Genomic DNA, 27130 nt, shown 5'->3' on the forward strand with positions numbered 1-27130 from the left:
TCTGAGTCTCCAGGGACCCAAAGGAAAGTGTCTCTTGCTGGCCTGGCCCTGTATCACCTGAGCAGCCAGGCCCCCCAGGAACTCCTCTGCCCTCCCCACCAGCCACAGGCCTCAAAGCCACTTATTCCCCACCCTGGCCCCTGGCCCTGGGGTTCTCCCCAGCTCCGGTTGGTCCCCCAACAAAACCCTCCCTCAGCAGCCAGAGGGAAGAGAACAGTAAAAGTCTACTGTGGCAATAAAAGGCATTAACCATCTGAACACTCGCCCACAGTGCCGTCTCTCCTTAAGCAGGAAATATTGTTTAATGCCGATGGTAAGGAGCGAATCGAATTTTGGAAATTAAACCAGAATTCAAGCATTAGCACTAGGGCGCTGGCATTTGGCAAGTCGAGTGGCACTGCTGCCACCCACCTCTGCCCCGCTCAGGGGCCCACTCCCCTTGCAGAGCCTGCGAGGTGCTCCCTGCACGTATGGGGGCCTGAGGCACCACCCTCAGATATCCTGTGTAGGGACCTACCCTTAACCTGCCTTGGTGTCTGGCTTCTGGGTTTTCTGGGCCCACCTTTTAAAATGCAAATCCTTTCAGCTGGAGCCCCATCCTGCCCTGAGTCCAGAGTGAATGAGTGCAAGAGTCTCTCTCTCTCTCTCTCTCTCTCTCTCTCTCTCTCTGTCTCTCTCGGAGGGATTGGAAAAAGCCTAGGATTCTGGCTACCAGATGCCACTGCCTTTCCTGGGGGGTAGCACCCGAGGCTTTTTCAGGTTGGGAAACAAGTTTAATTAACAACTTGCTCATCTGTAAAGAGGTGGGACCTAGGGGTTATCCAGGGCCCCGTCCAGCTCTGCCACTCTGCGGCCTTGTTCCCTCTGGGGAGAGCACACTAGTTCTGGGGGCCCCTGTGTGGCAGCCACACTGGCCTTTGTCTTGTTTGGAAGCGGTCAATTGCAGATGGCCTGTCTCCCCATCAGTGGATGGATGTCAGCTCCAGTGAGCAGATTCACCTCCCTCGTAACTGTGGCAGGAGCAGTGCTTGGAAGTGTCTGGCACAGAGCAAGTGTTCAGCAAACAGTCGAGTGGCTGAGGAGCATGCATGCTCCCTTTCTTGTGTCCCTTGACAGGAGGAGCCCATGTGAAGACTTGAGAGTGGGGGCGGTTTGGCACTGGACTTAGCCCTGGGAGTCAGAATATGAACATATCACAACCCCCTACCCTAAGCTAGGCTCTGTTGAGGGGAAGGTACCGGGTTCCAGTCGCTAGCCTCCACTTGCTCGCATGCTTGAGCCCTATGACTTCCCACTGAGGGAAGTTCATCTCCACCCAGGCTCTGTGGTCTCTCCTGGTCTCACCTCCTCAGAGGAGCAGCAACACCCCCATATCCCAACTGTGGGAGGCAATGGGTTTAAGGCCCAGGGCTTACAGGGGAGAGTGAGAACACCATAGACTCGCCATCACCCAGAGACCCTGCATCACCTCAGATAGGCCGCTCAGCCGGTCCCAGGAGTTAGAGGTCTGTGTAGATGTAAGACAGGGTGGGAACTGGCTGAGGAAACTGAGTCATCCTCTGAGACTCTCACTAGATTGGCATCAGATCCAAGATACCAGCCAAATGGTGCTATTGGTCATCTGAGAAAATCTGAGGACGGTGCCTCAGGAAAGTAGCCAGAGGGGGGAGGAGGTCACAGGGGCTGGGGTGACAAGGGGAGGTTGTCCATCTCAGCTGGTCAGTCACAGCCTGAGTCTGTCCCCCCACCCAGAGATGACCTCTCACCATCTAGGACACACAGCTGGGATGGGCCTCCTGGCCAAATCAGGGTAGGCGCTCCATTTCCTCTTCCTCCTGGATAGAGACCCCCAAGTAATGGCCTTCGCTATTGTTTTTGCTTACCAGGTCCCGTCCCCTGTAGCATCTCTTGAAGCCTAGCATCTACCACATGAGGCAGGACTGATTATTCTCATTTTGTAGACCTAAAGACCCAGGTGGGAAGCAGTTACATAGCTGCAGGGCAGGGGATTGGGGTTAAGCCTGTGGGCCTGGGCCCTAAGGAGATTCACCCTTGGATTCAGAGTCCTTCCAGCCTCTGGTGTGAAAGAAAATCTTTAGAATCACACCAGAGCCAAGTAGAAATGAAGAGGGGGCAAGTGGGGTGCATTTGAGGATCCTGGAAACAGCCAACATTTGAGTGGGGGTGGGGTCACCTGAGGGCACCTGGGGGAGTTAAGTATGCAGCAGTTTTCTTTGGTTTCTTGCAGTCTTCCAGAAAGGCAAGTCTAGCTGCAGTTTCCCTGGGGCCATCTGGGTGGTCACGAAGAGGAGGAGCCTGGCCCCCTACACGTTTGGAAAGTCCTCCAGATGGAAGAGTGCTGTCTAGAACCTAGAACTCTAAGGAAGGCAAGATTTCAGAGGAGAGGAAGAAAGAATTAGGGGGAAAAAAAACAGGCAAAAAGAAAGTGGCTGGATAGAAAGGCACGTGTGGTTGAATTTTAATGCAATCAGAAGGCTGTCATAATGATAATAAAGGAATATATTCAGACTTCAGGAGAGAGGAGAAGGCACAGGCTGCAGTCCCAGCATTTAAATCAGGCTCAGGTGGAGGAGGGGCCTACTCTTCCCTCCCTCTTTCCTTCCCAGGGAGGAGACAAAATTTCTAAATAGGAGGGCAAGGGATTAGCTGGAGGCAGGGGGTTTCACTTCATTGTCTTTCTGGAAATCCCATTTAATCTGAGTCTTTAAAAGGTGCTGGGGGGTGAAGGGAAGCCCTTGGCCCGCCAGGACCTCAAAGTTGCAACATCTCAAGGCTCCTCTGAAGGTCTGAGAAGCTCCGTCCACTTCTTGCAAAATACTGCTGCTGCTTCTGGGAGTTAAACAAAAGCCCCTGACCCTCTCTCCTTTCTCTCTGCCCTTTTTTGCTCTCTTTTTCTTTTCTTTTTTTTTTTTTTAAGATTTAATTTATTTATTTGAGAGAGAGAAGGAGAGAGAGAGAGAAGAAGCACGAGGTGGGGGGCAGGGGCTGAGGTACACAGAGAAGCAAGCCGATTCCCTCCTGAGCAGGAAGAAGCCTGATGCTGGGCTCAATCCCAGGACCCTAAGATCATGACCTGAGCTGATGGCAGAGGCTTAATTGACTGAGCCACCTGGGCACCCTTCTTTGTCTGTTTCTGATTCTTTTCACTCCATTTCTACCATTTCTTTCTCCCTCTGCCCCTAACCCCATCTCCCTCCACCCATTCTCAGCTTCACTGCTCCCTCCTCCCCCCACCATCTCTCTTCCTTACTTGCTCTTGGTTTCCCAGTCCAGAGTCTGGAATCCCTGAGCCCTGAAGATGGGGCCAGGGTCTGTGTAGCCCTGGGATGACCCAAGAAGCCAGGTCGAGCAGCCCGGCAGGGGCACTTGGCAGGGCTGGATTTCCAGCCCCTAGAGCTTTGGCTGAAGCCCACTAGTGGTGAAGGGCTAGGCTGGTGTGTCCTGGTGCAGAACTGGTAACAGGAACTGGCAAAAATGCCCTACATGGCCTCTGGAAGGAGCTGGGAGCCAGGGTGGCTTCATCATTGAGGAAGGTCCCAGTGTTCAGTGGGAGGGCAGAGGTCAGAGCTTCATGAAGAGGAGGACTCTGGGGTGGCTTGTGAAGCAGTGCAGGGGCCTGTTGGTTTCCTCTGCTTTGCTCTGGACCTCAGGACAGCCCCTCAGCACTGTGTGAACTCACCTGGCAGTGTGGGCAAGGGGGGGGGCTCCCTGGGGCAGGAGGTATCAGCCACCTTGAGTATAGAGGGACACGGTCCCAGAATGCTCTCACCTTCCAAAGAACCATACATCCAAGGCCATTTGCAATTTGGGGGTGTGCATTTATTTCTGCAGCCTTGGCTTATGTGTCCCTGTATTTGTCAGTCATTCAAGAGTCAACAAACATCTAGTGAGTACCTGCTGAGTGCTGCTACCACAGGGATTCTGTTCCAGCTACTGTGGCTGCATAACAATTTAGCCCCAAACTGAGTGGTGTAAAAAAACCATTTGTTACTAACAGATCCTGCGGGTTAGGAATTCAGACAGGGCACAGCATGGAAGGCCTATCTCTGCTCCAGGGTGTCTGGAAGACTCAAAGGCTGGGGTCTGGAATCATCTGCAGACTCATTCATCCCATGTCTGGTGGGTGATGTGGGCTGTCAGCCGGGGGCTCTCCCAGTGAGCTAGTTGTAAGTTCTTCACAGCAGGGTGCCTGGCTTCCTTAGAGAAAGCTACCCAAAGACAACCAAGTAGGACTGGATCCCTTTTATGACCTAGCTTGGAAATCAGCAGGCATCCCTTCTGCCATTCTTTATTGGTTAGAGCAGTCGCAGCCCCGCCCAGATTCAAGGGGAGGGAGCCCAGCCCCAACTTAGTGGGAGGAGTTAAGGTCACCTAGCCCTAAGCTTGTGGGATGGGAAATCTGGCAGTCACAAGCTGTGGCGGATCCACATAGTCCAATGTGATGATCCCTGTTACCCTAAGCATGCAACCAAGAGGTCAACAAACCACTTGGGACTCGACACAGGTTAGAGGGATGCTGGTGAGAGAACCCAGCCTTCAGGAACAGGTCTCCCCCAAAAGTGCCCAGGGCTAAATTTTGCAGCATGAACTAGGAAGGGCCACACCACGAAAGGGACACCAGATGGAGGTGAAAACAATGTGAGACAGAAAGAAGGTGTGACCGTGGGAATGGCTCAGGGCATTCATTCATCCACTCCATGCCCCTGTCCTGAAGGCTTACTATGTGCCAGGTTTCGCGGCTCCAGCCAAGGCCTGGTCTCTTCCCCCGGGGAGAGGAGATGGGGTGGGGGCAGGGAGCTAGACGGAAGCCAGCTACACAGGCAAGGCCATAAATGTCCTTTGAAATCTGGGCCATGAGGAGGTGAGACAGAGGGTAGAAGAGAGCAGGAAGGAGGGATCTCGATGAAGAAGCAATATTTAAACTGAGACCTACAAGAAGAGAAGAATTCAGCCTTGTGATGTGGGAGGCGCTTTGGGCAGAGGGAGCAGCCTCTGCAAAGGCCCTGTGGCAGATTTGACTGTTGAGAGTTAATGTTGGCATCTGTGGGTAAAGGTGGCTCAAGAAGTTAGCGTGTGTCTAAGAGGATGGAGGAAGGGAGTGCCGGGTGACTCGTGTGCCACCCGTGTGCCACCCGTGTGCCATCTGTGTGCCCTAGGTGAGCAGCCAGACCAGTGGCCTTGCTCCCTCTGCGTGCTGTCTGCCCTCTGGGCGGGAGGGGGCACAGTCGCTGTCATCCGGCTCCCTGGACCCAACCCCCCTTCCTCACCTCCTCCGGCTTTGCTCCCCCTCCCATCCCCCTGTGGCCGGTCCTGCTCTAGCTCCGCCCCGCCCCAGCCCTGCCCCTCGGGCTCCGAGCCCTCTCCCTGCCCAGCTCTTCCCTCCCCCACCCCCTCCCTCTGCGGCGGTGCCCTGCAGCCCGGCTCCCCGAGGCCCGGGTAAGCATCTCCTAATTTTGTTCCAGAAGATAGAAAACTCTTCGTGGGCATGCTCAATAAGCAGCAGTCCGAGGACGACGTGCGCCGCCTGTTCGAGGCCTTCGGCAACATCGAGGAGTGCACCATCCTGCGCGGGCCCGACGGCAACAGCAAGGGTGCGTGGGGGCGGGGCCGCGGGCGCCCCCTGCCGGCCGCCTCGCCTCCCGCGGGGTCCGGGCGCCCCGCGCCTGCGCGCGGCGGAGGAGCCTGGAAGCGGCGAGGGGGCGGCGGGAAGGCGGCGGCGGGGGGCCTAAGGGTGCCTCGAGCTCTCGGCGCCTCCAGGTCTGCCGGGGTGTCTGTTCCTCGCGTCTGTCCGTGTGTCCCCTCCCGTGTCCCCTCGGCCCCTCCCGTGCCGCGCCGCTCAGCCTCTCGCGTCCCCCCAGGGTGCGCCTTCGTGAAGTACTCCTCCCACGCCGAGGCGCAGGCCGCCATCAACGCGCTGCACGGCAGCCAGACGATGCCGGTGAGTGGGGCCGCCGGCCCGGAGGGACCGAGAGCCCGAGGCCCCGCCCCCGCCGCCCGCCGCCCCGCCCCCGCCGCCCGCCGCCCCGCCCCCCGCCGCCCGCCGCCCCGCCCCCCGCCGCCCGCGGCTCACAGCGCCCCCCCCCCCCCCCCCCCGAGGCGGGAGGGCTCCATCGCCGTCGGCATCTTTCAGACCCGGACACCGAGGCCCAGAGATGCTAAGGAACTGGACTGCTCCTAGACAAAACCCGCTCGCGGGGCGGGGGGGGGGGGGGGTTAAGATCCCAGGCCGCCGGGGAGTGGTTGCCCCCGGTCCCTCCCCCCGCCCCCCCAGCCCCTGGAGAGGGTCGGGTGGGTCCGGGCTGGGGGCAAGGGCAGCTGGGAGGGGAGGCGGCTGGGGCGAGGGGGCCTCACGCACAGTAATGGCTGCAGGGAGCCTCATCCAGTCTGGTGGTCAAGTTTGCCGACACCGACAAGGAGCGCACGATGCGGCGAATGCAGCAGATGGCCGGCCAGATGGGCATGTTCAACCCCATGGCCATCCCATTCGGGGCCTACGGCGCCTACGCACAGGCAGTAAGTGGGGGCGCAGCCCGGCGGGTTTGGGGGGAGCGCAGCTGTTCCCCAGCTCACTTTGCTCAGAGCCCCACAGAGCAAGGACACCTAACAGCGCCGAGGGGAGCCCTGCTCCCGGCCCAGAATATCCTGCCGCCCTGGGGTATGAGTGCTGAGGAATGAACCCAGGCGGTAGAGGCCAGAGGGGGTTAAGCCAAGGCTAGGCTGATACAGGGTGGCTGCCAGGAGGAGGAGGGGGGGGTGCTGTCCTTTTCTAAGCTAGAGAGAAGGCCTCTGAGCCAGGCAAGTGCTCTTCCACTAGTCAAACCCTAGGAAGCACCACTGGGAAGTGGCAAGAGAGGCTCAAGTGAGTGTCACCGCTCTTGCTCTCACTCATGGAAGGGGGTCCTAAGGCCCCTGGGCATTCCTTGCAGAGGTCCTTTGAGGCGCCCCCAAGGCCCTCCATGTCCACACCTCCCCTGCAGTGCCCCCCCAGACCCCGCCATTTGCTGCTGACCACCCACTTCTTTCTTCCACATTGGAGCCGGCTCTGTCCACATCTCCCCTGAGCTGCCCCCCAGACTTGTAACCACAGCCCCCACACGCATAGCACTGAGGTAGGCCAGGGTTTCCGTTCCAAAGAGGTAAGCTCACTTCAGTTCTTCAGCAGTGTCCAAACTTGGCCATGTCAACAACCTACCCAATCCCCACTCACCTTTTTTGAGAACACTGGGGTGCCTAGAGTTCTACTCATGATTCTCCTGCTGCTTCTACCCTAGACTCCCAAGTTAGGACCATTTTAAACAAATCCATGCCAAGTTAGTCCTACAGAGGCTCATCTAATATGTCTCTTGAGCTTTGGGTGTCACATCTCCATGGATGACAGACCTTTCACAGGGCTGACCAGCACCCATGGAGCCAGTCCCCCCTCTTTCTACAACTTTAGAGTCCCTAGACCCTGTCATTACTTATGAATACGGTGCTCTCAGGCGGTGGGCGTGGAGAGATATAGCTGAACTCCCTGGAGTCCAGGGCCCAGGAAGCTGGTGTCCAAGAACTGAGCCCCTGGTGGGGAGGGCTGCCCCCCTGGAAGCGCATGATATTTTTTCCACTTCTCTGCCCCAGCTGATGCAGCAGCAAGCGGCACTAATGGCATCAGTCGCACAGGGCGGCTACCTGAACCCCATGGCTGCCTTCGCCGCCGCCCAGATGCAGCAGATGGCGGCCCTCAATATGAATGGCCTGGCGGCCGCACCCATGACCCCAACCTCAGGTGAGTGCGCAGGTACCCACACAGGGTCTGGCCAGGCAGGAAAACAGCTGTGCTCAGGGTGGGACCTATTGATGGGCCAATTTTGTCCACCAGTGGACCTTCCTATGGCCTGAGCACACATGTATGGGCCCAAGCAGGCCTCATCCTCCAGAAGTTTGTCTTAAGAATGTTCCAGTCCCTAGGGACTTAAGGGAAGATGGGATGCAGGCCCCATGCTATCAATGACATGATTTCAGGGTGGTGACAATTTCATTTAAGTCACTGAGCCATGTCAGGAAGTAAGTAATCTTCATCTCTTTTATAGATCTCTAGAAAGAAATTCACATGAAAACACTTCCCTTTGAGGTCTGAGGGGGTAAAGAGCCTTGCGTATTCTGTGACCTTGTTAGGTTCCCGACCTGACCACAGAAGGAGCCCCGTTTTTTCATTTTTCTTTAACCCAACCTTGACTCATTGGCTTTTCCTAAGACAACTGCACAACAAGCAGGAGAGGACCTCAGGAGTTATTAAAGGACAGGGAGCTTGGAAATAACCCTTTTCACAAAGCATATTCTTTTTAAAAAAATTTTTAATTAAAAAAAAATTTAAGGAGGGTTTTTTTGTTTGTATGTTTTGTTTTGAGAAAAAGTAAGCAAGAGAGAGCCTGAACTGGGGGAAGAGGCAGAGGGAGAGGGAAAAGCAGGCTCCCCACTGGGCAGGGCACCTGATGTGAGGTTCCATTCCAGGACCCTGAGATCGTGACCTAAGCCAAAGTCTTCACTGACTGAGCCACCCAGGCTCCCCACAAAGCATGTTCTTAATTGGATCTTAGTTATTGTTCAGTTCAGTGACTCTCAACCCGGGCAACTTTGTCCCGCTGCCCCCCAGGACATCTGCCAATGTCCTGAGACACTTTGGTCGTCACAGCTGGTGGGGGCAGGGAGCTGCTCCTGTAATCTTGTAGGTAGAAGCCAGTGATGCTGCCAAACATCCTACAATGCACAAGACAGCTCCCAACAATAAGGAGATATCTGGCCTCAAATGTTGATGGTGCCAAAATTAAGAAACTCTTTTCTAGTCCCAAGGGCTGGCCCCAACACCCCAAGCTCTCATTCATCAAGCTTCTTTGGCTCTCTGCACCCACACCAGCCTAGCAGCTTTCCTGACATCCAGGAGCTGTAGAGGGACCCTGCTTCCTACATGAAGAGGAAGGCCCTTTCCAATACAATCACCATGCCATCCACACTTGGGGCTCCACCCACCTCTGGCATAGGGAAGGCACACGGTGTTATCATCTGTCCCTGACTTTACCCTTGCCACAATGAGAATCACCTTTGCTTCCATTGGAGGAGGCTGAAGTGTCTATTTTGTGTATGAACAGGGCTAACTGTGGACTCTGCAAAGGGCTCTCTCCTTAATTGCAAGGCAACATCAGAATTAAGACCTCCTCCACCTGAGTAGCAAAATTCCTGGGTGGGGAGGCAGATCAGCCCTTTGGTGATTCAGACAAGAGAGCAGAGCCAACAACTCAGAAGCTCCTTAGTGGCTAAATGAGGACCACCCCATCCTGACCTAGCCAGGGTGAGCAACAGCCACTGAAAAAGATGAAAGGAAAATTAAGTGTGGTCAAAGTCAAGGACATTGAGAAGTTTATGTGCTGCAGGTTCCAAAGTCATGCTGCAGTTACTGGTCAGGGAAGTCTTTATGGGGTAGGCTGGAGTTGGAGTCTGCCTTGAAGAATGGATACAGTTGGGATGAGTGGTGTTACCATGCAGGGAGATAACCCAAGGCATGATTCACAGATAGGATTGAATTGGTAGGTAAAGTCTAGATCTATTCTCAGGCTCTTGGAGCCAACAGGTGGAGCTCCATGGGTTGGCCTTCCTCACTTTTGTTCTGCTTGCCCCTCTCCACCCCTCTTCACCTCTGGAACCAGGTGGCAGCACCCCTCCGGGCATCACTGCACCAGCTGTGCCTAGCATCCCGTCCCCCATTGGGGTGAACGGCTTCACCGGCCTCCCCCCACAGGCCAACGGGCAACCTGCTGCGGAAGCTGTGTTTGCTAATGGCATCCACCCCTACCCAGGTAAGCATATCTGGTAGCCCTTCCTTCCCCGTGCCACAACATTCCTCATCCATTCTGTCTCTGCCTTTGGTGTTATAACAGGGAACATATGGCTCCTGCCCTCTTGCCTGTTCCATGGGAGAACCCCAAAATGTGATTAGAGAGAGCTAGCCTCCTACCCTCCTTCAGGGAGCCCCTGGTTGGGAAAATGAGATGAAATTCTCATTCTTGGAGAGGTGCCCATCTGAGGGTGAGAAAGAAGCCCATTCCTGGAGCTCTGTCAGGAAAGAGAAGAGAATAGATACAGTTGTACAACCAGGTAGAGAGGCTAGTAACTGCAAATTAATTAAGAGTGAATTTGACCTATAGGAAGTGAGGAGGTAGATGCTAAAAAAGATAATCGTACTGAGTTAAGTAAGAAAAAATTCTTGTAGGAAGGAAGCAAAGGCATATACATTGGCAGTCTGGCCGGTGTGTACCAATTGGGTCCCTGGATCCATACAAAACCACGGTCAGCACTTCGGACAGTGTATCAGAACCTTGGCTAGCACCCGAGGGCTTCTTGCATAAATTCTGGCACAGGAGATCCAGGAAGCCTGTTCTTGAATTAACTTTGTTTCTCTCAAACTTAGCATTACCCTTGTGGCAAGAGTGCCCAGTTGACTTGAAACAGCTGCTCTCTCTGGGTTTCAGGAGCGACTGACATTAGAAAAGCTGGAGCTAAAGCCTGAGAGTAGACTGGCAAGGGGCAAAGTGACAGAGATGTGAAGAGTGCTGTCCTCCTTCCCGGAGGGCAGATGATTAGGTTACAGAGTCCCTATAAGTACTAATAGGTGCCCAGCCTGTGCTAGATGAAAGGGGGGGGGGTGCCCGGAAGGAGATTGGGACATGGACCTATCCCCTGGGTGGTCAGCATCAGTCAGGAATACAACATACATTGACAGCGTAATGAGATAATAAAGCAGAACAGAGTGTCATCAAGAGTGAATGTTCTCTGCCTGAGGTGCTGAAGGATTCAAATGAAGGGAGCATTCTGTAGGGTGAGGAAGCCCAACAGAGCTTTCTGAGGAGGAGACCCAGATCAACTCTATCAGGCAGGTAGGAATTAGAGAGGTGAGGAAGAACAAGGAGCACACTCCTGTGGAGGGGGCTGTCCTGCGGGCCCAGGGTCTGGTGAGGAGGTTGCCCCAGCTGGGTCAGAGGTGGTCAGCTTGGGGGCAAAGTAGTGCTCTCTACTCTGGTTGCTCATCGGAATCCTCTGTGTCACTTCGTAAAATCACAGAAGCCCAGAGATTCTGAGTTCAGTGTTTGGAGTGAGGCCCAGACATCTGTAGAATATGAAAGTTCCACCAGCAGCCGAGTGCAAGGTCACTGTGCTAGCAAGAAATAGAGGGAAATTTCTTGACTTTGCCCTTGTTGTTGTCTCTGATCTGATCCTGGCACTCACTCCACACCTCTCCTCTCGCTGCCTAGAGAAGAGGCCAGAGAGGCTCGGAGGGAAGTGGCAGGGCCACAGGATCTGGAATGTCGTTGAAGGATGAAGACTCCAGGCTGGCCAGGGAGGCAGGGAGGGGCTTGGCAGGCCAGGAGGTGGGAGAGACCCCACCAATCTCCTGGTTCTTGGGCTCCTCCCTGCTCAGGCTCCTGGGCTGGGAGATACAGTCCCCAGCACATCTGGGTGGTTTCATTTCTGCCCTCCTCCCTGCCTGCAAGCCCATCTGGATCTCTGGATTTTGACAAACCTGTTTCTTCCCCACCCCCAACTGGCATGTGTGAGCTGTCTCCCTCATGGAATTTGGAAATGTTCCTCTTCCCCATTTGTAACAATCTGCCACATCCCATAAACAATTCCCTGACAGAGCAGGAGGGAGGGATGGAGGGAAGGAAAGGAGAAAAGTAGTACATTAAAAAAATTAATTTACCATCTTTAAATGCAGAGTTTGGAGCTGCTGTAATGAGCGAGATCCTTCAAAGTGTTCACTCTTTGGCAGTTACTAATGAGGTCATTAAGCAGAGAAGTAGAGAGGGGTCTCAGAAACGCTTTTCTCCACTTCCTACCCCTGGGTAGCTTCTCTATTCTCTCCTCTCACTCATGGAGATCATGTCTGAAGCACACAGTGTGACCTTTCCTGCCACGTAACACCCCTGAAGGGGCGGCTCTCACAAATGTTAAGGACCATTGGCTCCTTACATGGCAGTATTTGCAGAGCACTTGCTGTGGTCCTGACGCTGTGCCCGGGGAACTGCCCTTTGTTGTGCAGGTTATATTTTGCATAGGCCATCACACTGGCCACAGGAAAAGACACCTTTTTCTAATTTGCATAAAGGTGCTTTGTGTTCGAGCAGCTGGGAGGACCAAAGGGACAAAGCTAGCCGTGGCTATCCACAGAGTTGGGGCCGGTAGAGGAGTCAGGCACAGGGAGCAGGGGAGGAGAAGACCAGCCCAGCAAGCACATCATCATCATCCCTTGACCGCTGAGAGCTCCTGGCTCCAGTCTCTGCTGTGAGGGACACAGAGGGATAGGGTTTTGTCCCGGGACAACCCCAGGCAGGAGGGGACTTGCGTCCTGACCCATTGTCAGCTCCCCACTCTGAGCAGTGCCCTCCTGGGCTCAGCTTCCCCACTGCCATCCATGCTGTCTCCAAGGACTCCTGCCCCAGGATCTTCCCTTGGCTTCGCTGAAGCTCAGATGCTATTGTTCTAGCAGAATGTTACTCGGAGTTTGAGGGACAGGAGCTCAGAAAGGAAGTTTGGGAAGTCTTCCAGGTCTGGGGGCCCCAGAGCCTAGCACTGCCAGTTAGCTTGGCTGGCCTGGGTTGCCAGGCAGATAGGGCCACATAATTTTCCGTCTGCCTTGCTGTGTTATTCAGTCTGCTTCAAACACACCGAGGCTGGATGTGTCACCTCCCCAGGGCCAGCCCCCTCCTACCTCAGTCATCAGTGGCCTTCATCACCAAAGGTAGTGCCCACATTCGCCAGGCTTTTCCCCACAGCCCTGTGGACACAGCAGAGGCCACGGATATGAGCCAAGCCTTTTCCCTGGTCCAGCTTCTCCAGGTTCCTTGCCCAGAGTTTCAGCCTAAGGCTCCTCTCCTCCCACTGAATGGAGGACATCCCAGACTCATGACATCGGGTAGGAGAAAGGTCCTCAGTCATGTGGCTCTTCTGTTTCTGCGGGCGCTCCTCCTTTCCCAGCCCATGGGACAGATCTTATATGTGTGGTTAGGCCCCGCTTCTCAGCAGGTGTCCCAGGTGTGGCCTTGGAGTGCAAGGCCTCCATGCCTTGTGCAAACTCCCTATGGATCCTGGAGAGGTGCCCGTGTTTGAGCAGGCATGGGTGGCCCAGGAGGACACAGTGGCAGGATGAAGCCTCCCGGGCCCTTGATTTTAGCCAGCTGGGATCTGCCCATGCCTCATGCTGGGAATACCTGAGGAGGATACCACCTCCCTGGTAGCCTCTAGCCCCCTTGCTCACTTTCTTTTCCCTCAGCCCTTCTCAGCACCAGGTCACGGGAGTATCTTCCCACCAAGCCCTTCGTGGTGGAGCCCTCCTCTGCATCTCCTTGTCAGCCCTTCCCAGCCTTCTGCATGATCCACCCCCTGCCCAGGGCTGCAGCCCCAGTCAGGGTGGGGGCAGGTAGACGCCACAGTGGCTGGGAGGAGCCATGCGGCCCCAGCATCACCTTGTGGGCATGGCTGGAGTGAGGCTGGTCTGGGTGGGCACTGCTGACTTCTGCTTCCTTGGCTCCCCTGCAGCGCAGAGCCCCACCGCGGCGGACCCCCTGCAGCAGGCCTACGCTGGAGTGCAGCAGTACGCAGGTCGTTAGTATCCTCACATCCCCAGTCCTCATGCCCGGGTACCAGTGTCCCCTTCCCACCCCAGGCCTGGGCCCCAAGCTGGCAGGGAGGGGCAGGGGAGGACAAGGCGGGAGGGCTTTACTGGGAGAGTACTCCTCCTCCGACACACACAGGCAGCAGGAGTGGGGCTCCAGCAAGGTGACAGGGAATAAGGGAGGAGAGGCAGCCAGAGGCAGAGAAAGAATTGAGAAGAGATAGCCTTGGGGTGAGCAGGTGAGCCAATGAAGGGAGCCCAAGGCATGCTGTCAGCCACGATTCCCTGTTTCTCTCACACACACCATAATCTCATCCCTGCTGGGCCAGTCTCAGAAAGAGCCAGAGAGATCTCCCATGAGGGCAATGTGGGGGTTTCAGTGAAGTTGGCTTCTCACATCTGGAGCTCAGGGGAAGCTCTCTCACCTGCTGGGACCCCTGAGCTCTGACCTCAGATCCTGCACCTTTGGGAACCAGGCCAGGCTGAGGAAGGGGCTGGCTATTCCTGTGTCACCTCTGACCCTCTCCCGATTGAGTGTAGAAAGCACTAGGTTTGTCCCACTTAGTGCTGTGCCCCTGGGGCCCTCCCCTGGCAGGATCCCTGAGGCCAGGCTCACACCTCTGGTGGCGCCCCACCTCCCACATAGGTGCCATTGGAGTGGGCGGAGGGTGTATGTGCCAGCTTCAGCAGGGGCTCAGAGCACGGGGCTTCCAGATAGAGTGGGTGATCTGGTCTGGGCATTCCAGTGTTTTTGATGATCCGTTACTGTGGATTAGCTATGCAGGTGGGTTGTCCATTGTTTCAGAATAAACTTGCCCCTTCCCAACTTGCGCGCGCGTGCACACACACACACACATACTGAGCTGGCTTTATCTTAAGTGGCTAAGCTAAAATGCTATTTTGGCTGGTCTGCTTTTACTGCTCAACACTGAAGTTTCTCTCTTTCTCCCTGCCTCTCCCTTTGTCTCTCTCCGTGTCACTGTCGCTGTCTCTCCCTCTTGCCTCTTTTCTTTGGCCCTCCAGCAGCCGCCTACCCTGCTGCCTATGGTCAGATAAGCCAGGCCTTTCCTCAGCCACCTCCAATGATCCCCCAGCAACAGAGAGAAGGTGAGTCTTTGAGCTGGGGCTTCCTCCCCACCCCCTTCTGTCCCCAAAGAGGCTGGTCACTTGGGCCTCTGGCTGGGGTGTTTCTTTTAAAAGGTGACCATGTTTGTGTGTTGTGTGGAGCAGGGTGAGGGAAGACAGCGGGATTGCGAGATGTGGCACTCTCTAATCCAAGCATGGAGGTGGGCTTCTCAGGGGCAGCAGCTCCATAAGCCCAAGTGGTAGGAGGTCAGGAAGGTAGAATCTTGGGAGAGGTGGGGTCCAAGAATCCCCCCTCCTCTAATGGGCGGGATTTGGCCAGTGGAGAGGAAGGGAAGGAGTAGGAATGCTCCAGGTGGGGCAGGAGTAGGGAGATCTGTTCATCACGGGCAGGAGAACTTGGATCCTCTGGGTGACCAGGAGAGACAGCTGGAGCTCCTGGGCTGGGACTCCATGGCCAGGTGAAGAGGTGGGAGTGCCTCAGTGCAGCCTGAGTGGAAGAAGAGGTTCTTGGGATTCTTGGGAGATCACATCCAGAGGTCCTCGTGTGCACAGGGCACAGGGCAGGCCAGGCAAGGCCAGTGGGGTTTGGGAGGCTGGGATCTAATAAAGACCAGCAGTGTCCTCCCATTCCAGAGCCTCGAGCCCCACAGGAGGCTGGAGAAATAAGGTCACCCTCAGGGCTTCCGTGAGCCTGCACACAGAGAGCTCCGTGTGAGAAGCAGGAATACTAACCACGTTTTGCTTTCCCTGTCCCACGACAAAAGTCACCCTGCCAATTAGACCACCGCCTCTGCCCCAGGAGCCCACTTGGCCAGGGGATCCTAGTGGTTTTCAGCTAACCACCTCATAGTCCCTGCAGCAGACGAGAACATGTAGGTCAGCTCTGGAAAGGACCCCAGGATTCTGTGAGTCCAAATTCTTTGGTCAGATCGGCCCCACACAGTCCCCAGATGGCTGAGAGCCTGGGCTTTGAAGCAAATCCGTCTGGGTCTGACTCCAGCATGGCACCTCCCCATCCTTGCCCTTGACGTCCTCACCTGTAGAATGAGGGTAGTGAGGATTGGTTGTTGGCGAGCATGAAGCTCTAAGGAGCTCAGGTCTGACTGGGACTCCAGCAATTTCTTATGGATTTCACGGTGTGCATACAGCCCTTCCTTCACCAAACTGTCCCCCTCCAAAGTTGCCCATGATGCCCACCACCCCAGTTTACACATAGTGGGCAGCTTCTGAGATCCAAATCATCATCTCTTCCTGCCCAGGAGAGCCACGTCAGAGGAGTGTGTGGCAGGCCATGCCCGCTGCCTGGAAGCACAGCCCTCTCTAGCTCTCGGTGACACCCAGGCCCCCTGCTGCTGAAGCGGCCTGGGGATTGGTCCAGACGCCCTGTCTCTACCAGAGGGTCTCCTCTTTGGGCTTTGGCCCTCCAGCCTGCTCTGCCCCTACCCCTCTTCCCCTTAGTCCAGCTCTTCTAGTGCCACATCAGTCAGATCAGAGCAGTCAGATCAGAGCTGCAAGGGGTGGCGTCAAGAGCCCCAGGGTTGCCCATCCCTCCCAGGCCCAGAACAGAGCACTGTGCCCTCAGGCGCTATTGCCTTTACCACCCCACTGGCCTCAGGCTACCCCCCCCCCCCCAGTCAGCCTGCAGTCAGCCTGCAGTCAGCATGCTGCATCACTCTGGCCTGTGGGCTTAGAGGTCTCTAAACCCTGCTACACACACACACACACACACACACACACACACACACAGCTGCAGGTCAGTGCTGCTCTGACCAACACAGGATAGTCCCTAGCACTGGCCTTGAACAGAGTGAGGCCCTCCATCTGACCCCTGCTCCTCCCCCCTTACACTCTGCTCCACCCCATTTATGTCACTCTGAACTTCTTATACCTTCCTTCCATCTCTGCGTGGTTTCTGCCCCTGCCCCTGTGCCCTGCTCCCCAGGTCCCTCTCCAGTCACCTCTTAGATGTGGGATCTCCCACTGTTGTCCACGCTCTCCCTGTCTGGAGCCCAGGATGAGGCACCATGAGAGAGCAGGGCATGAGGAGGGCTGAATCAGGGACCCAGATGTGTACAGAGCCAGGCTTCATACAAGGGTGAGCTCAGGGTGCTAGGAACAGGGTTGTCAGAGAAGGTTTCGAGGGCCTGGGAGGATGAGATCTTTAGCACACAGAGATGAGATGGGGAGACAAGCAGTCAAGGCAGGGAGGACAGGAGCAAAGGTGTGGGGGCTGCGAAGTATGAGGTGAGCTGGGGCCTGGGGATGGGATGGGGAGGGGAGACAGGCTAGGGTGGGATGGAGTCAGCCCAAAGCCATGTCTATAGTATTGCATGAAGCATAGGTGAGAAAGAAGGCTGTGTTATTCCAGCCATGCCAGTGGTTGGCCCTTTCTATCATGGTTATCTCCCCAATGTGTAATGTCATTGATATACCTGGACACTCGGGTTCCTGGAGAGACCCTCCTTCCAGAACTTTGTCTTTGAGCTGAGCCTGGAAACCAAGAGGCGCCAGGAGGCTCCACAGATGGGCCTCAGGGGTGCTCTAGTCCTGGCTCCACCTAGGCCTGCAGTATGGTCAGGGTAGCCACCTTCTGTCTCTGGAGCTCTGTTTCACCATTTCTCAGAAGGCTGGGTGGGACCAGATTGATCTCCAAAGTCCTTGATGCCATCTATCTGGATGCTCTATGATCTGTGGATGAGGAAATGCAGGGAGGACTTGGGAGTACAAGGCAATGTGTAGGCTCCCTGTTGAGGGGTGGAGGATGGGGGTGCTAGGCTGGAGCCAGGAGAGCTGGTCCTGTGAAGCTCAGCTGCATACCATACTGATGAGATGAGCCTATGGGTCTTGCCCTCAAAGGCTTCTGGAACCTTTAAGTTGAATAAACATAATATCCACTTAAAGCAGTATGCAGAACTTGAAGCAAGGGTCCCAAGTTCAAGGCAGGTGGCTGTGTGGGGTGGAACAGTGAGGGAAGACCTTACGGATGAGCTGGAAGGAGGAAGGAAGGCAGTGCTGGGGGACAAGAGAAGGCAAATGCCCCTGTCCCTAGATCTCCCAATGTGGCTAGAGAGGAAACCTCCCAGACCTAAAGGAGAAAGAGCCCCAGACCACAAATTGTAGACTTAAGGAACTCGGAAGAGAGAGGTTGGGGAGTATCTGGGTGGGAGTCCTGGAGGAGGTGTGGCTTAGATTAGGCCTTTGAGCTGGTTCCTGCCCCATGGGGACTCACATCTAGCTGGGGACCATCAAGGGACACATTCACAGAGTATGAACCAGTGAGTACCTGGCATGGTTGGAAATGGGGTGAGGGGAGGGCACCCCAGTGCTTGGGGGGTTCCACAGCGGAGATCCCAGGAAGTGGGAGGGAGCACTCTTGCGCCGGTTCTGAATGCGCCGCCAGCTGGCAGTTTGCCTGGGAGACCGTGGTGCAGGGAGGGGAGGCTGAGGGTGAGAGGAGGGCCGGTAGAAGGTTCGGGGTGGGGACCTGGGACCCAGGAGGTCAGATGCTCAGAGGGTGGCTTTGGTGGTCAGAGGAGGGAGCCAGGAGGAGAGTGAGGGTCGAGAGATTTGCTCCCCAAGGGGGTTACCTGCAGCTTCACCTGCCCCAGGGAAGCACCACACGGTTCTGGCCCTCATGAAAGGCACGGAGCTGCCCACCTCTTACTACCTTCACTTCTGAGCTCACGCTTAGCTGCTGCCAGCCTCTGGTCAGAACCTTGGTTCTTGGACATCTTTAACAAATGCAGCGGCCTCCTTTGCGTGGCCTCCACAGGTTGGAAACAATCATTGGAACAACCACATTTTAAAAGGTTAAAAATACGTAGCGTGCTCTGTTTAAGATGGCAAGAAATAGATGAATCATTTTGGAAAGATTTCTATTTCAAAGTGGAAATGGAGCATTTTGGTCATTTAAAAAGAAAAAATGTAACTCGTTAGCCATCTGGAAATTTCAGAAATCCAAAGGCCTGAACGGTGTTCAGTGTTTCTGGGGCATGGAGACTTATGAGAAGTAGAGAGAGGAGAGCACAGACTACAAAGGCAGATGGTCTGGGTCCGTTTCCTGGCTCCACCCACCCCCAGCTGTGTGACTTCTGGCGGGTGACTTAACCTCTCTGGGCCACCATTGCCTCATTTGTTTAGTGGGAGTGACAATAGCACTTGCCTCAGAGCGCTGCAGGAAGACTAAGCAACTTAACATACACACGGAGGGCTTAGAGGAGCCTGGCCTGTAGTTCCTGCTATGGAAGGGGCAGGGTGGTTATCCTGGTGGGGGGGCGGGAGTGGGGAGCTCCACGTAAGGAGGCATGTGGGTACCCAGGCTGATGGCCCAGCCAGCCGGGAAGCCCCTCCTGTGCACCTGGCCTGCTGGAGGAGGCAGAGCAAGTCTGGATTTCTGCACTCAGGTCAGGGGCTGAGTGTGAGGTTTGGGGTGGGGAAGGTGGGCCCGCGGGCAGCAATGGGAAGGAGCAGCTGCGGGCTGTGGAGAAAGATGGGCCAGAGCGGCGGCCACCGAGCTCAGGGCTGAGGCCTGGCCGCCGAGGTCAGAAGTGAATGAGGCCTCTCACCTGGCTGCCTCCACCAGCCTGGCTGCCCCGGGGCGGCTCCAGAGCAGGGGCTGGGCCCAGGCGGCTGGGCCCTCCCAGGCCTCCCTCTCCTCAGCACCCCTCTCCCCCGCTGATCGGGCCTTGGCACATTTACCCCCTTCCCTCGTTAACTGGGCCCCTGGAGCCAGGCGCCAGGCGCCCTGTGACAGATTCATTTCGCAGCGAAGGTGATGGAGGCACAGAGAGGCTCAGTGACTTGCCCAAGGGCAGGGCGGAGACCAGAGCTCTGACTGGGGCTCAGCAGTTCCCACTCTTCAGTGGCTGCCCTTGGATCTTGGATGAGACCCCCCCTCCCAACCTTGCCCCCCTCCCTGCTGCCGCTGCCTAACTCGCTCACCTCTCCTCTGTCTCTCTCTCCCCACCCCACCCTGCCATCCCTCCTCCCTGCCCCTCCCCCCACCGCAGGGCCCGAGGGCTGTAACCTGTTCATCTACCATCTGCCCCAGGAGTTTGGGGACGCTGAGCTGATGCAGATGTTCCTCCCTTTCGGTAATGTCATCTCCTCGAAAGTGTTTGTGGATCGGGCGACTAACCAAAGTAAATGCTTTGGTGGGTAAAGATAACAAACCAACTAGCTTCACCCAGGACAGGGCGGTGCTAGCACCAATTTACCGGTGTCCGACTGCTTTTAACCTGCTCCTTCACATCGCCCCCACCCCAGGTGCTCCCTAAGGCCCAGCCCCCAGCCTCCATCTCCCACCCTTCCTCTCTCTGCTACTGTTCTTTTGGCTTCTTGGCTTTCCCTGCCCACTCCTGCCCCTCCACCCTGCTAGCTCCCCAAGTCCCCTATAGGTTCCTCCCCGCCCCCAGCCCTCCACTAGGACCAGTTTCCACCCACCTAGAAGGGGAAGGAGTCACCTTGGGCCAGGGTGTGTGTGTGTGTGGGGGGGGTCATCAAGCAGAGTCCATTCTCTGAGCATCCCCTCCTCTTACAGTCATAGAGACCCTGGTGGACATTGAGCATGCTCCCTGGGGTGGGGGTCTGTCCAGCTGAGGCCCCTGTCCTGCCTGCCCCTTGGCCTCCTCCACCTCTCCATCCTGCCCCTGCCGCCCTTCTCTGTCTACCCTGCTCTTTGCTCCCCTCCTGCCATCCACTGAACCCTCCTTCCCCCACCACTCCCTCAGGCCACCAGAGCCACATTGCTGAGGAGTCAGGAAGAGCAAACTGGTCCTGCCCTCAGGAAGCCTCAGGTCTGAGCTTAGCTGAAAATCATGCCTACTCCGCAGCACTGAAGTCTGCAAGGCACCAAGTAATGGAGCAAAGAGAAAGGCAGGTGGATGGAAATAGATGTGAGGAAGGGGAGGGAGTTCCGTCCGCGAGGGAGAACAGAATGGGTGCCCAAGCAGAGCTGCGGGGAAGGACAGTGAATGAGGAAGCGGCAGGAGGCTTTGGGAGAAGGGAGAAGGGGAGGCTGGCAGTGAGGGAGGGGCTGTGTTGGGGAGGGTTGACCGGTCAGAAGAGGATGCTGCTTCTGGGATGGAGGCAGTAGGAGATGATGGGAGGTCCTTGACCTGAGACTAATAGGATGAAAATACAGCTTTTAGGAAATGTGCATGGTGGCAGGATGCTAGATGGGACAGAGGACTTGGGAGGATCTAGTAGTATGCTTGTCAGATAAAATACAGGGTGCCCAGTGAAATTGGAATTGCTGATAAACAATGGATGCATTTTTTGTAAGTATGTCCCAGACAGTATATGCACTATGTTCCATGCAATATTAGGGATATGCTAACAGTAAACAAATATTCATTGTATATCTGAAATTTGAATTCAATCAGGCATCCTGTGTTTGGATTTGCTTTAGACCTCCTGGAATCCCACCTCATTCTCACACCTCTCCCCACCACTCCTTATTCCCTTTCCTCTTCCACCTCCATCGGTCCTTGCCCTGAGGTTAGATCCACTCATGAGTCCCCAAGGAATGAGGAGTCCAGTCCCCAGAGAGCCAACATGGAACCAGAGCTGTCTGAGAAGCTTAGATCTCCATGTTGAACCCCAGATTCTGGGCCTGGAAGGGGAGAATAGGGGCCTGTTTGCCTGGGGAACCCCGGTCACAGCTTGGGATGCGGGAGGGGAGACTGCACAGGTGTGTAACAACATTAGCAACACATGTTAGGGAGATTGCGGTTTGGAGACCAACTTGGCAGAGCCGTGAACAGCTTGAGGTTTTAGAGCATGTTCCCCAAAGCAGTCAAGATCTTGGTACCTTTGTCCCCTTCCCTCTGGCAGCTGCCACAGGATATGTGGGGTTCTTGGAGGGCATAGAGTTATCCTGGCAGTTCCTTTCTCTTTGGGTTTGAGACAACAGGGCAAAAGAAAAAGACAGGATCATACCCCCCCCCCCATTTGACTAGTATTTCTGCTGACAAATTACAATTACAGATGTAAGAACAATAAACTGGACATCATCGCAATTGCTCTTTAAATAAGCCTCAGATGTCACATACGTCAGAAGACACTGCTAAGAGCCCACGAAGTGCTGAGCACCGGGGCAGCAGGCTTAGTCTCTGGACACATCCCCAGAGCATTTGTGCTGCCCTGATGAGAACACAGCCCATTTTTTCAAAGGCATTTACTTGGAATCTGCCCCAGACGTTGCCCTCGCCATTTGCCTATTTAAATTCTCCAGAACCAAAGTTTTTTCCCTGCTTTTTCTGAAAATCATCCTCTGTATACCTCTACTCTGGATCTTTCCTCTGTTCCTGAACAGACTTCTAGCCTAAACATCCACTGGCCTTAGAGAAGGATGGGCTCCTGCCAGGCCAGCCTTGCCTGGTGCTTCCTCCTTAAGCCCCTTGGGTTCATTCTTCCATGCTTTGGCCAAACCCCAGGGCTCATTCCTAGGCAGAGCATTTGTTTATTTTTTAAAAAATATTTTGTTTATTTATTTGAGAGAGAGAGAGAGAGAGAGAGAGAGAGAGAGATAGTGAGAGAGAGCATGAGCAAGGTGGGGGAGGGGGAAGCAGACTCCACATTGAGCAGGAGCTGGACATGGGGCTCAATCTCAGAACCCTAGGATCATGACTCTGAGCTGAAGGCAGACACTTAACCGACTGAGCCACCCAGGCGCCCCCAGGCAGGGCATTTCAATCTGAGCCTCAGTGTCCTCATTTGTGAAATGAGGATGTTGGTGGTCATTTCTCAGGGGCACTCTGAGGGTTACTGGAGGTGGTGTGTGTGAGGGGCTTTCCCAGAGCAGACCCTCAGGAGGTGCTAGAGCCCCATTTATTCCCCAAAGGGGGGATTGTCTTTGAGTAAATGTGGTTCCATGTTCAAGTGAGTCCCTCAAAGACCCCACTTGTCTTTATAAGCATAAACAGAATCATCCACATTTGAGCTGATGTGCAGCATAAATGGTTGCTATGTTGTAAGAAGGGCTGGGGGGACACCAGGAGGGCATCCATCCTCTGCACTCAGCTTCCCACAGTCTGAGAAGCAGGAGTCTTCTCAGGGCTGGGAGGGATGGGGCAGGAGGTTCTGGGAGGAGGAACACAGTCTTGGAAACCAGAAAAATGGGAGATGGTGTCCAGAGCCCTGTCCAGTGGCCCTGACTACTCACCAGTTACCAAAACTAGTTGAGGAAGAAAAGTTCCCTTGAGCCCGGAACCCTTCCCAACCTCTGAGCTTCCAGAGACTTTAACCTCTCCTAGGAAGGCTGGGCTTCTTCCCTCCAGGACCTCTTGTCTTCCACTCTCCCCACTGACTGGCTGTCCCTCCCTGTACCCCTCTGCCCTAGATAGCACCTCCAGCCTCTTTATCTTTCTCCCCAACTCCTCCCTGCTTTGCTCTCACACTTGTTTCCTGCAAAACGGTGCCACGGAGGGCAGGGGGCAGGTGGCGAGGTAGAGTCCGAGAGAGAGGGTTGTCACCTTCAGTTGGCTATCTGGTCCCAGCGGGGAGAGAAGCTTTAGTTCCACCACCCCTCCCAAATCTGGAGGAGAGCAAGCTGTGTAACAGACTTAAATGAGTTCACACGTGTGAAAACTGTTCTGCTCTGCTAAGACTTGACTGCAGTCATCAGGCATAGAGGTCGATGGGGTGGGGGATTGGCCAGGGGGGTGATTGTGCTGATCTCTGACTATGGACGATCCGGAATCTCTCCTGTTTTGGCATATGGACTTGTACAGATGTCGGTTATGTTTCTCTGGGCCTGACTCACCAATTCCATCTGAGCTCATGTGCACCCATTCTTGAGTACACTCATTGCATGTGTGCGCGCGCATACACACACACACACACACACACGTCTCTGGCGGCTCACGGCTGCAAGAGCAAGAGCAGGTGTGAGCAAATGTAAGCAAAAGCAGGAAGGAGTCAAGAGAAAGGGGAAAGAGTCCAGCGGAGGTGGTGTCTAGGGCAGAGGTAAAAAGAGTCACCGCATGGGGAGGGTGAGGGAAGGAGGGGTTGAGGACAGGCCCAATGTACCATGGACAGTTAGCCAAGGAAACAGCTCCTGCTTCAGTGGGGGTCTGCACATCTATCACTTATATACCCAGAGGCCATTTGGGGACAAGCACCCTAAATGAGACATGTTTGCAGAATGGCCTGGGAACCTCGCCAAACTTAGTTTCATATATTTCGCAGGATCTAAGTCCATTTTACAGGAGAAAGGGCCTCTAAAGTAAAATAAATTCCAGGAAATACTAGGCAAACAAAGCTATAAAGGTTTATTTACTGGAGAACCTGGGGTGGGAGGTGTGTGTGTGGGGTTATTTGTTAATGTGCCTTGAACTGTCCCAGAGGGGCATGGCGGTAAGCTTACTTGACCACAGAAGCCCCTTTCTCAGGAGGACCGTTAGGGCCAGTTTAGGAAATGCTGATGTAAAATGTAGTGTTTATCTCTAAGGAGATGCATTCAGAGTCCCCAAAGGGTGGCTTCTAAACTGACTTTCAGAGCCTTACCCATCCCCAACTGGGAACTGCTTGTTTCAGATACCTGACTGGGAGCCATAGATGTTTCTGTATCTGATTCTGGGATGTCGGGAGGAGTGACCCCGCGGAAAGCACTTCTGCAGTGCCTGGTCCACGGAGAAGGCTCTCCGCTAACTTATTACTAACAGTGCTCATTTCTACTAGTATTGTTATCATAGATACCACGAGGGGTTCACGGGGGGATGCATCGGTTGGTGGTGCCTAGAATCCAGGGCGAGAGCGCCTGCTCCCAGGGCTTGGAATTTCATTAAATAAAAGGGAGGTGCCCACAGCCCTTGGGCGCAGATGTAGGCAGGTGTCGGCCAGGAGCCTGGCTGGGGGCGGCCGCGCCCAGCCCCGGGAGGGGGGAGGCCCGCGAGGACGGTCAGCCCCGGCCCTGCCCCGCGGCCAGGCGGCCCTCGCGGGGGGGGGGGGCTGGAAACGGCGGTGGAGAGGCTTTCTCGGGGTGCCCCCTCCCTCCCCCTCGCACTCCTCTCTCTCCCCAGGCCGGCACCCTGTGCCCTCCCGCTGCCAGGCCCCCTCCTGTCAGGGAGGACAGTGTCCAATAAACTCCTCCACCCGCAGGTGTGTCCGCCCTCCCGCCGAGGGAGAGGGCCGAGGTGCCGGGGCCGGCCGGGGTGGGGGGCGAGGACGCCCCGGAGAGTGGCGCCCCCAAAGCCGCGGTGGAGCCGCGAGGCCCACCCCGGGAGGGGCCGCGCGCGCCCGCGGCTGGGGGGGCGAGGCCGGGCCGGGCGGGGCCCCGGGGAGCAGCCTCGAGGCCCCCTCGGCCGAGGGGCGGCGGGGGCGCGGGGAGGGGCCGCCGCCAGCCCCGCCCCCGCCCCGCCCGCCCCGGGCCGCGGGCCCCGCCCCGCCCGCCCGGGCCCCGCCCCCGCCCCGCCCCCGCCCCCGCCCCCGCCGCCGCTGCCCGCCGGGGCGGCCCCGTGGAAACCCAGGCCCTCGTCCCTCGTGTCTCGCCAGGCTTCGTGAGCTTCGACAACCCGGCCAGCGCGCAGACCGCCATCCAGGCCATGAACGGCTTCCAGATCGGCATGAAGAGGCTCAAGGTGCAGCTGAAGCGGCCCAAAGACGCCAATCGCCCCTACTGAGCGCCGGCGGGAGCGTCCCCCGGGGGAGACCAGGACTCGCACAGGTGACCGCGGGCGGCCGGGGCGCGGGGCCGGGGCGCGGGGCCGGGCCGGGGCCGGGGCCGGGGAAGGGACAGCGCTCGGACCCGCCGCCGCCTCTGGCCTTCGTGAGCCGGACCCTCGCCTGCCTTGGACCCGCTGCGCCCAGCTCCCGCGGCGGCTCCCCGAGTGCCGGGGCCGGGCCCGGAGCTGCGGTCTACCGGCGCCAGTGGGCGTGGCCACCCCTGGAGCGGGAGGGGGGACCCCTCTGAGAAGGCGGGGCGAGCCCTGGGCTGTGCCTCCCGGCCTCCGCTGGCAAACCCTGCGGTGAGCCTGTGGCAAGCTCAGGGCTGGGAGACTTTGGGCGGGGGAGCTGTCCGTGTCTCCTGGGGCCTTCTCCTAGGCTCCTTGGCTCTCCCCTCCCCATCACTCCTGCCTTAAGGGCCGGTGGCCTTTGGACACTTGACCCCCTCACCCCTCCAATTCTCCGTAGCTCAGTCAGTCGGGCAGAAGCTGGGGAGGGTGACACCCTAGCAGTGGGGCCACTTACCTTGCCTGCTTTGCAGAGGCCGTGGCCAGTGGGCAGTTGTCATCCCTTCCTGCTCAGTCTGGGTCCTGCCCTGCCGCTGGAGACTCAGTTGGCTACTCTTCTCTCAGGCCACTTGTTCCCCTGGGTGAAGTGGCTTCCTGGGAAAGGGTGGGGGTAGAGTGAGATGTGCTAGGCCCTCCTGCAGCCTGGTATCCCACATTGCTGTGGACTCCTGTACCTGTCGGCCCAGCTTACCCACAGGCCAGAGGCAGGCCTCCCAGCCCTCTGCCCTGCCACCCCTCCACTGTTAGGTCCTTGGGACTCAGCACCAAATAAGGTCGACAAGAACCCTTGTCCTTGGAAGTGAAAGACAGACAATAAACAATGCCCATCTCTCAACCAAGGAGTAAATTACATAGCGTGTCAAATTGCTGGTTACAGTTAAATCAGGTAGTAACGATAGGCCTTGTTGAGAGAGTGACATTCAAGCAAAGACTTGAAGAAGGTGAGGCAGGGAGTCATGCCAGCATCTGGAGGAGTGAGTCTTTCATCTGAAGGAAAAGTCTGTGCAAAGGCTCCAAGGAGAGGGCAGGTGGTTTGTTTGAGAACAACAGAACCAAGTGGCTGGAGGGGAGCTAGCATGGGCGAGGAGATCCCAGAGGTGAGGAGAACCACCACCTCATGTGGTACCTACAGGCCATCGTATGGACTGTGGCTTCCCCTCTGAAATGAGGGGCGGTGGGTGTTGGGGAGCTGTTGGAGAGCTCTGAGTAGAAGAGTGGTGTGACCCACTTGCATTTCAGCGTGATTGATGGTTGCTGTGTTGATAGACTATAGGACCCCAAGCAGAAGTCTAGTGCATGGACCACTCAGTCCAGGCAACAGCAGACAATGTGATAGGAGGGAGTTGTGTTAACGTTTTTGGAAATCAGAGCCAAGGATGCCTTTTATAATGAATTGGAGGCGGGTGTGACAGGAGTCAAGGATGACACCCAGCTTTTGGCTGGAGTGACTGGAAGAGTAGAGTTGCCATGACCAGAGATGAAGAGGGGTCGGGGGGTTGGGGGGGAAGACTAGACGCAGCACATGAGAGTTAGACATTCACATGGAGGTTCAGAGTCTGGAGTTTGGGAGGGAGATCTCCCGTTTCCCAGTCTCCCCTCAAATCCTACCACTACCAGCAGAACACCCTCTGTCCACCCACACTCAAAA

At 56.1% G+C, this 27130-nt stretch overlaps 1 protein-coding gene across 14 annotated transcripts in view; it reads left to right on the forward strand.

Annotated features, from left to right (window-relative positions):
* Positions 1-27130, forward strand: part of CELF4 (CUGBP Elav-like family member 4) — a 299993-nt gene that overhangs the window by 263490 nt on the left and 9373 nt on the right. For 3 of the 14 annotated variants that reach the window (XM_055324366.1, XM_055324368.1, XM_055324364.1), the window contains exons 4-13: positions 5484-5612; positions 5880-5959; positions 6391-6534; positions 7639-7786; positions 9702-9851; positions 13588-13653; positions 14687-14770; positions 19759-19842; positions 24772-24850; positions 25244-25415. In XM_055324366.1, coding sequence (XP_055180341.1) covers positions 5484-5612; positions 5880-5959; positions 6391-6534; positions 7639-7786; positions 9702-9851; positions 13588-13653; positions 14687-14770; positions 19759-19842; positions 24772-24850; positions 25244-25415 — 1136 coding nt within the window. The remainder of the gene's footprint in view (positions 1-5483; positions 5613-5879; positions 5960-6390; positions 6535-7638; positions 7787-9701; positions 9852-13587; positions 13654-14686; positions 14771-19758; positions 19843-24771; positions 24851-25243; positions 25416-27130) is intronic. The other 11 variants (XM_055324369.1, XM_055324365.1, XM_055324367.1 and 8 more) reach the window with 5 other exon arrangements.

This window comes from Nyctereutes procyonoides, unplaced genomic scaffold, assembly GCF_905146905.1.
Source record: "Nyctereutes procyonoides isolate TBG_1078 unplaced genomic scaffold, NYPRO_anot_genome, whole genome shotgun sequence".
Lineage (NCBI taxonomy): Eukaryota > Metazoa > Chordata > Mammalia > Carnivora > Canidae > Nyctereutes > Nyctereutes procyonoides.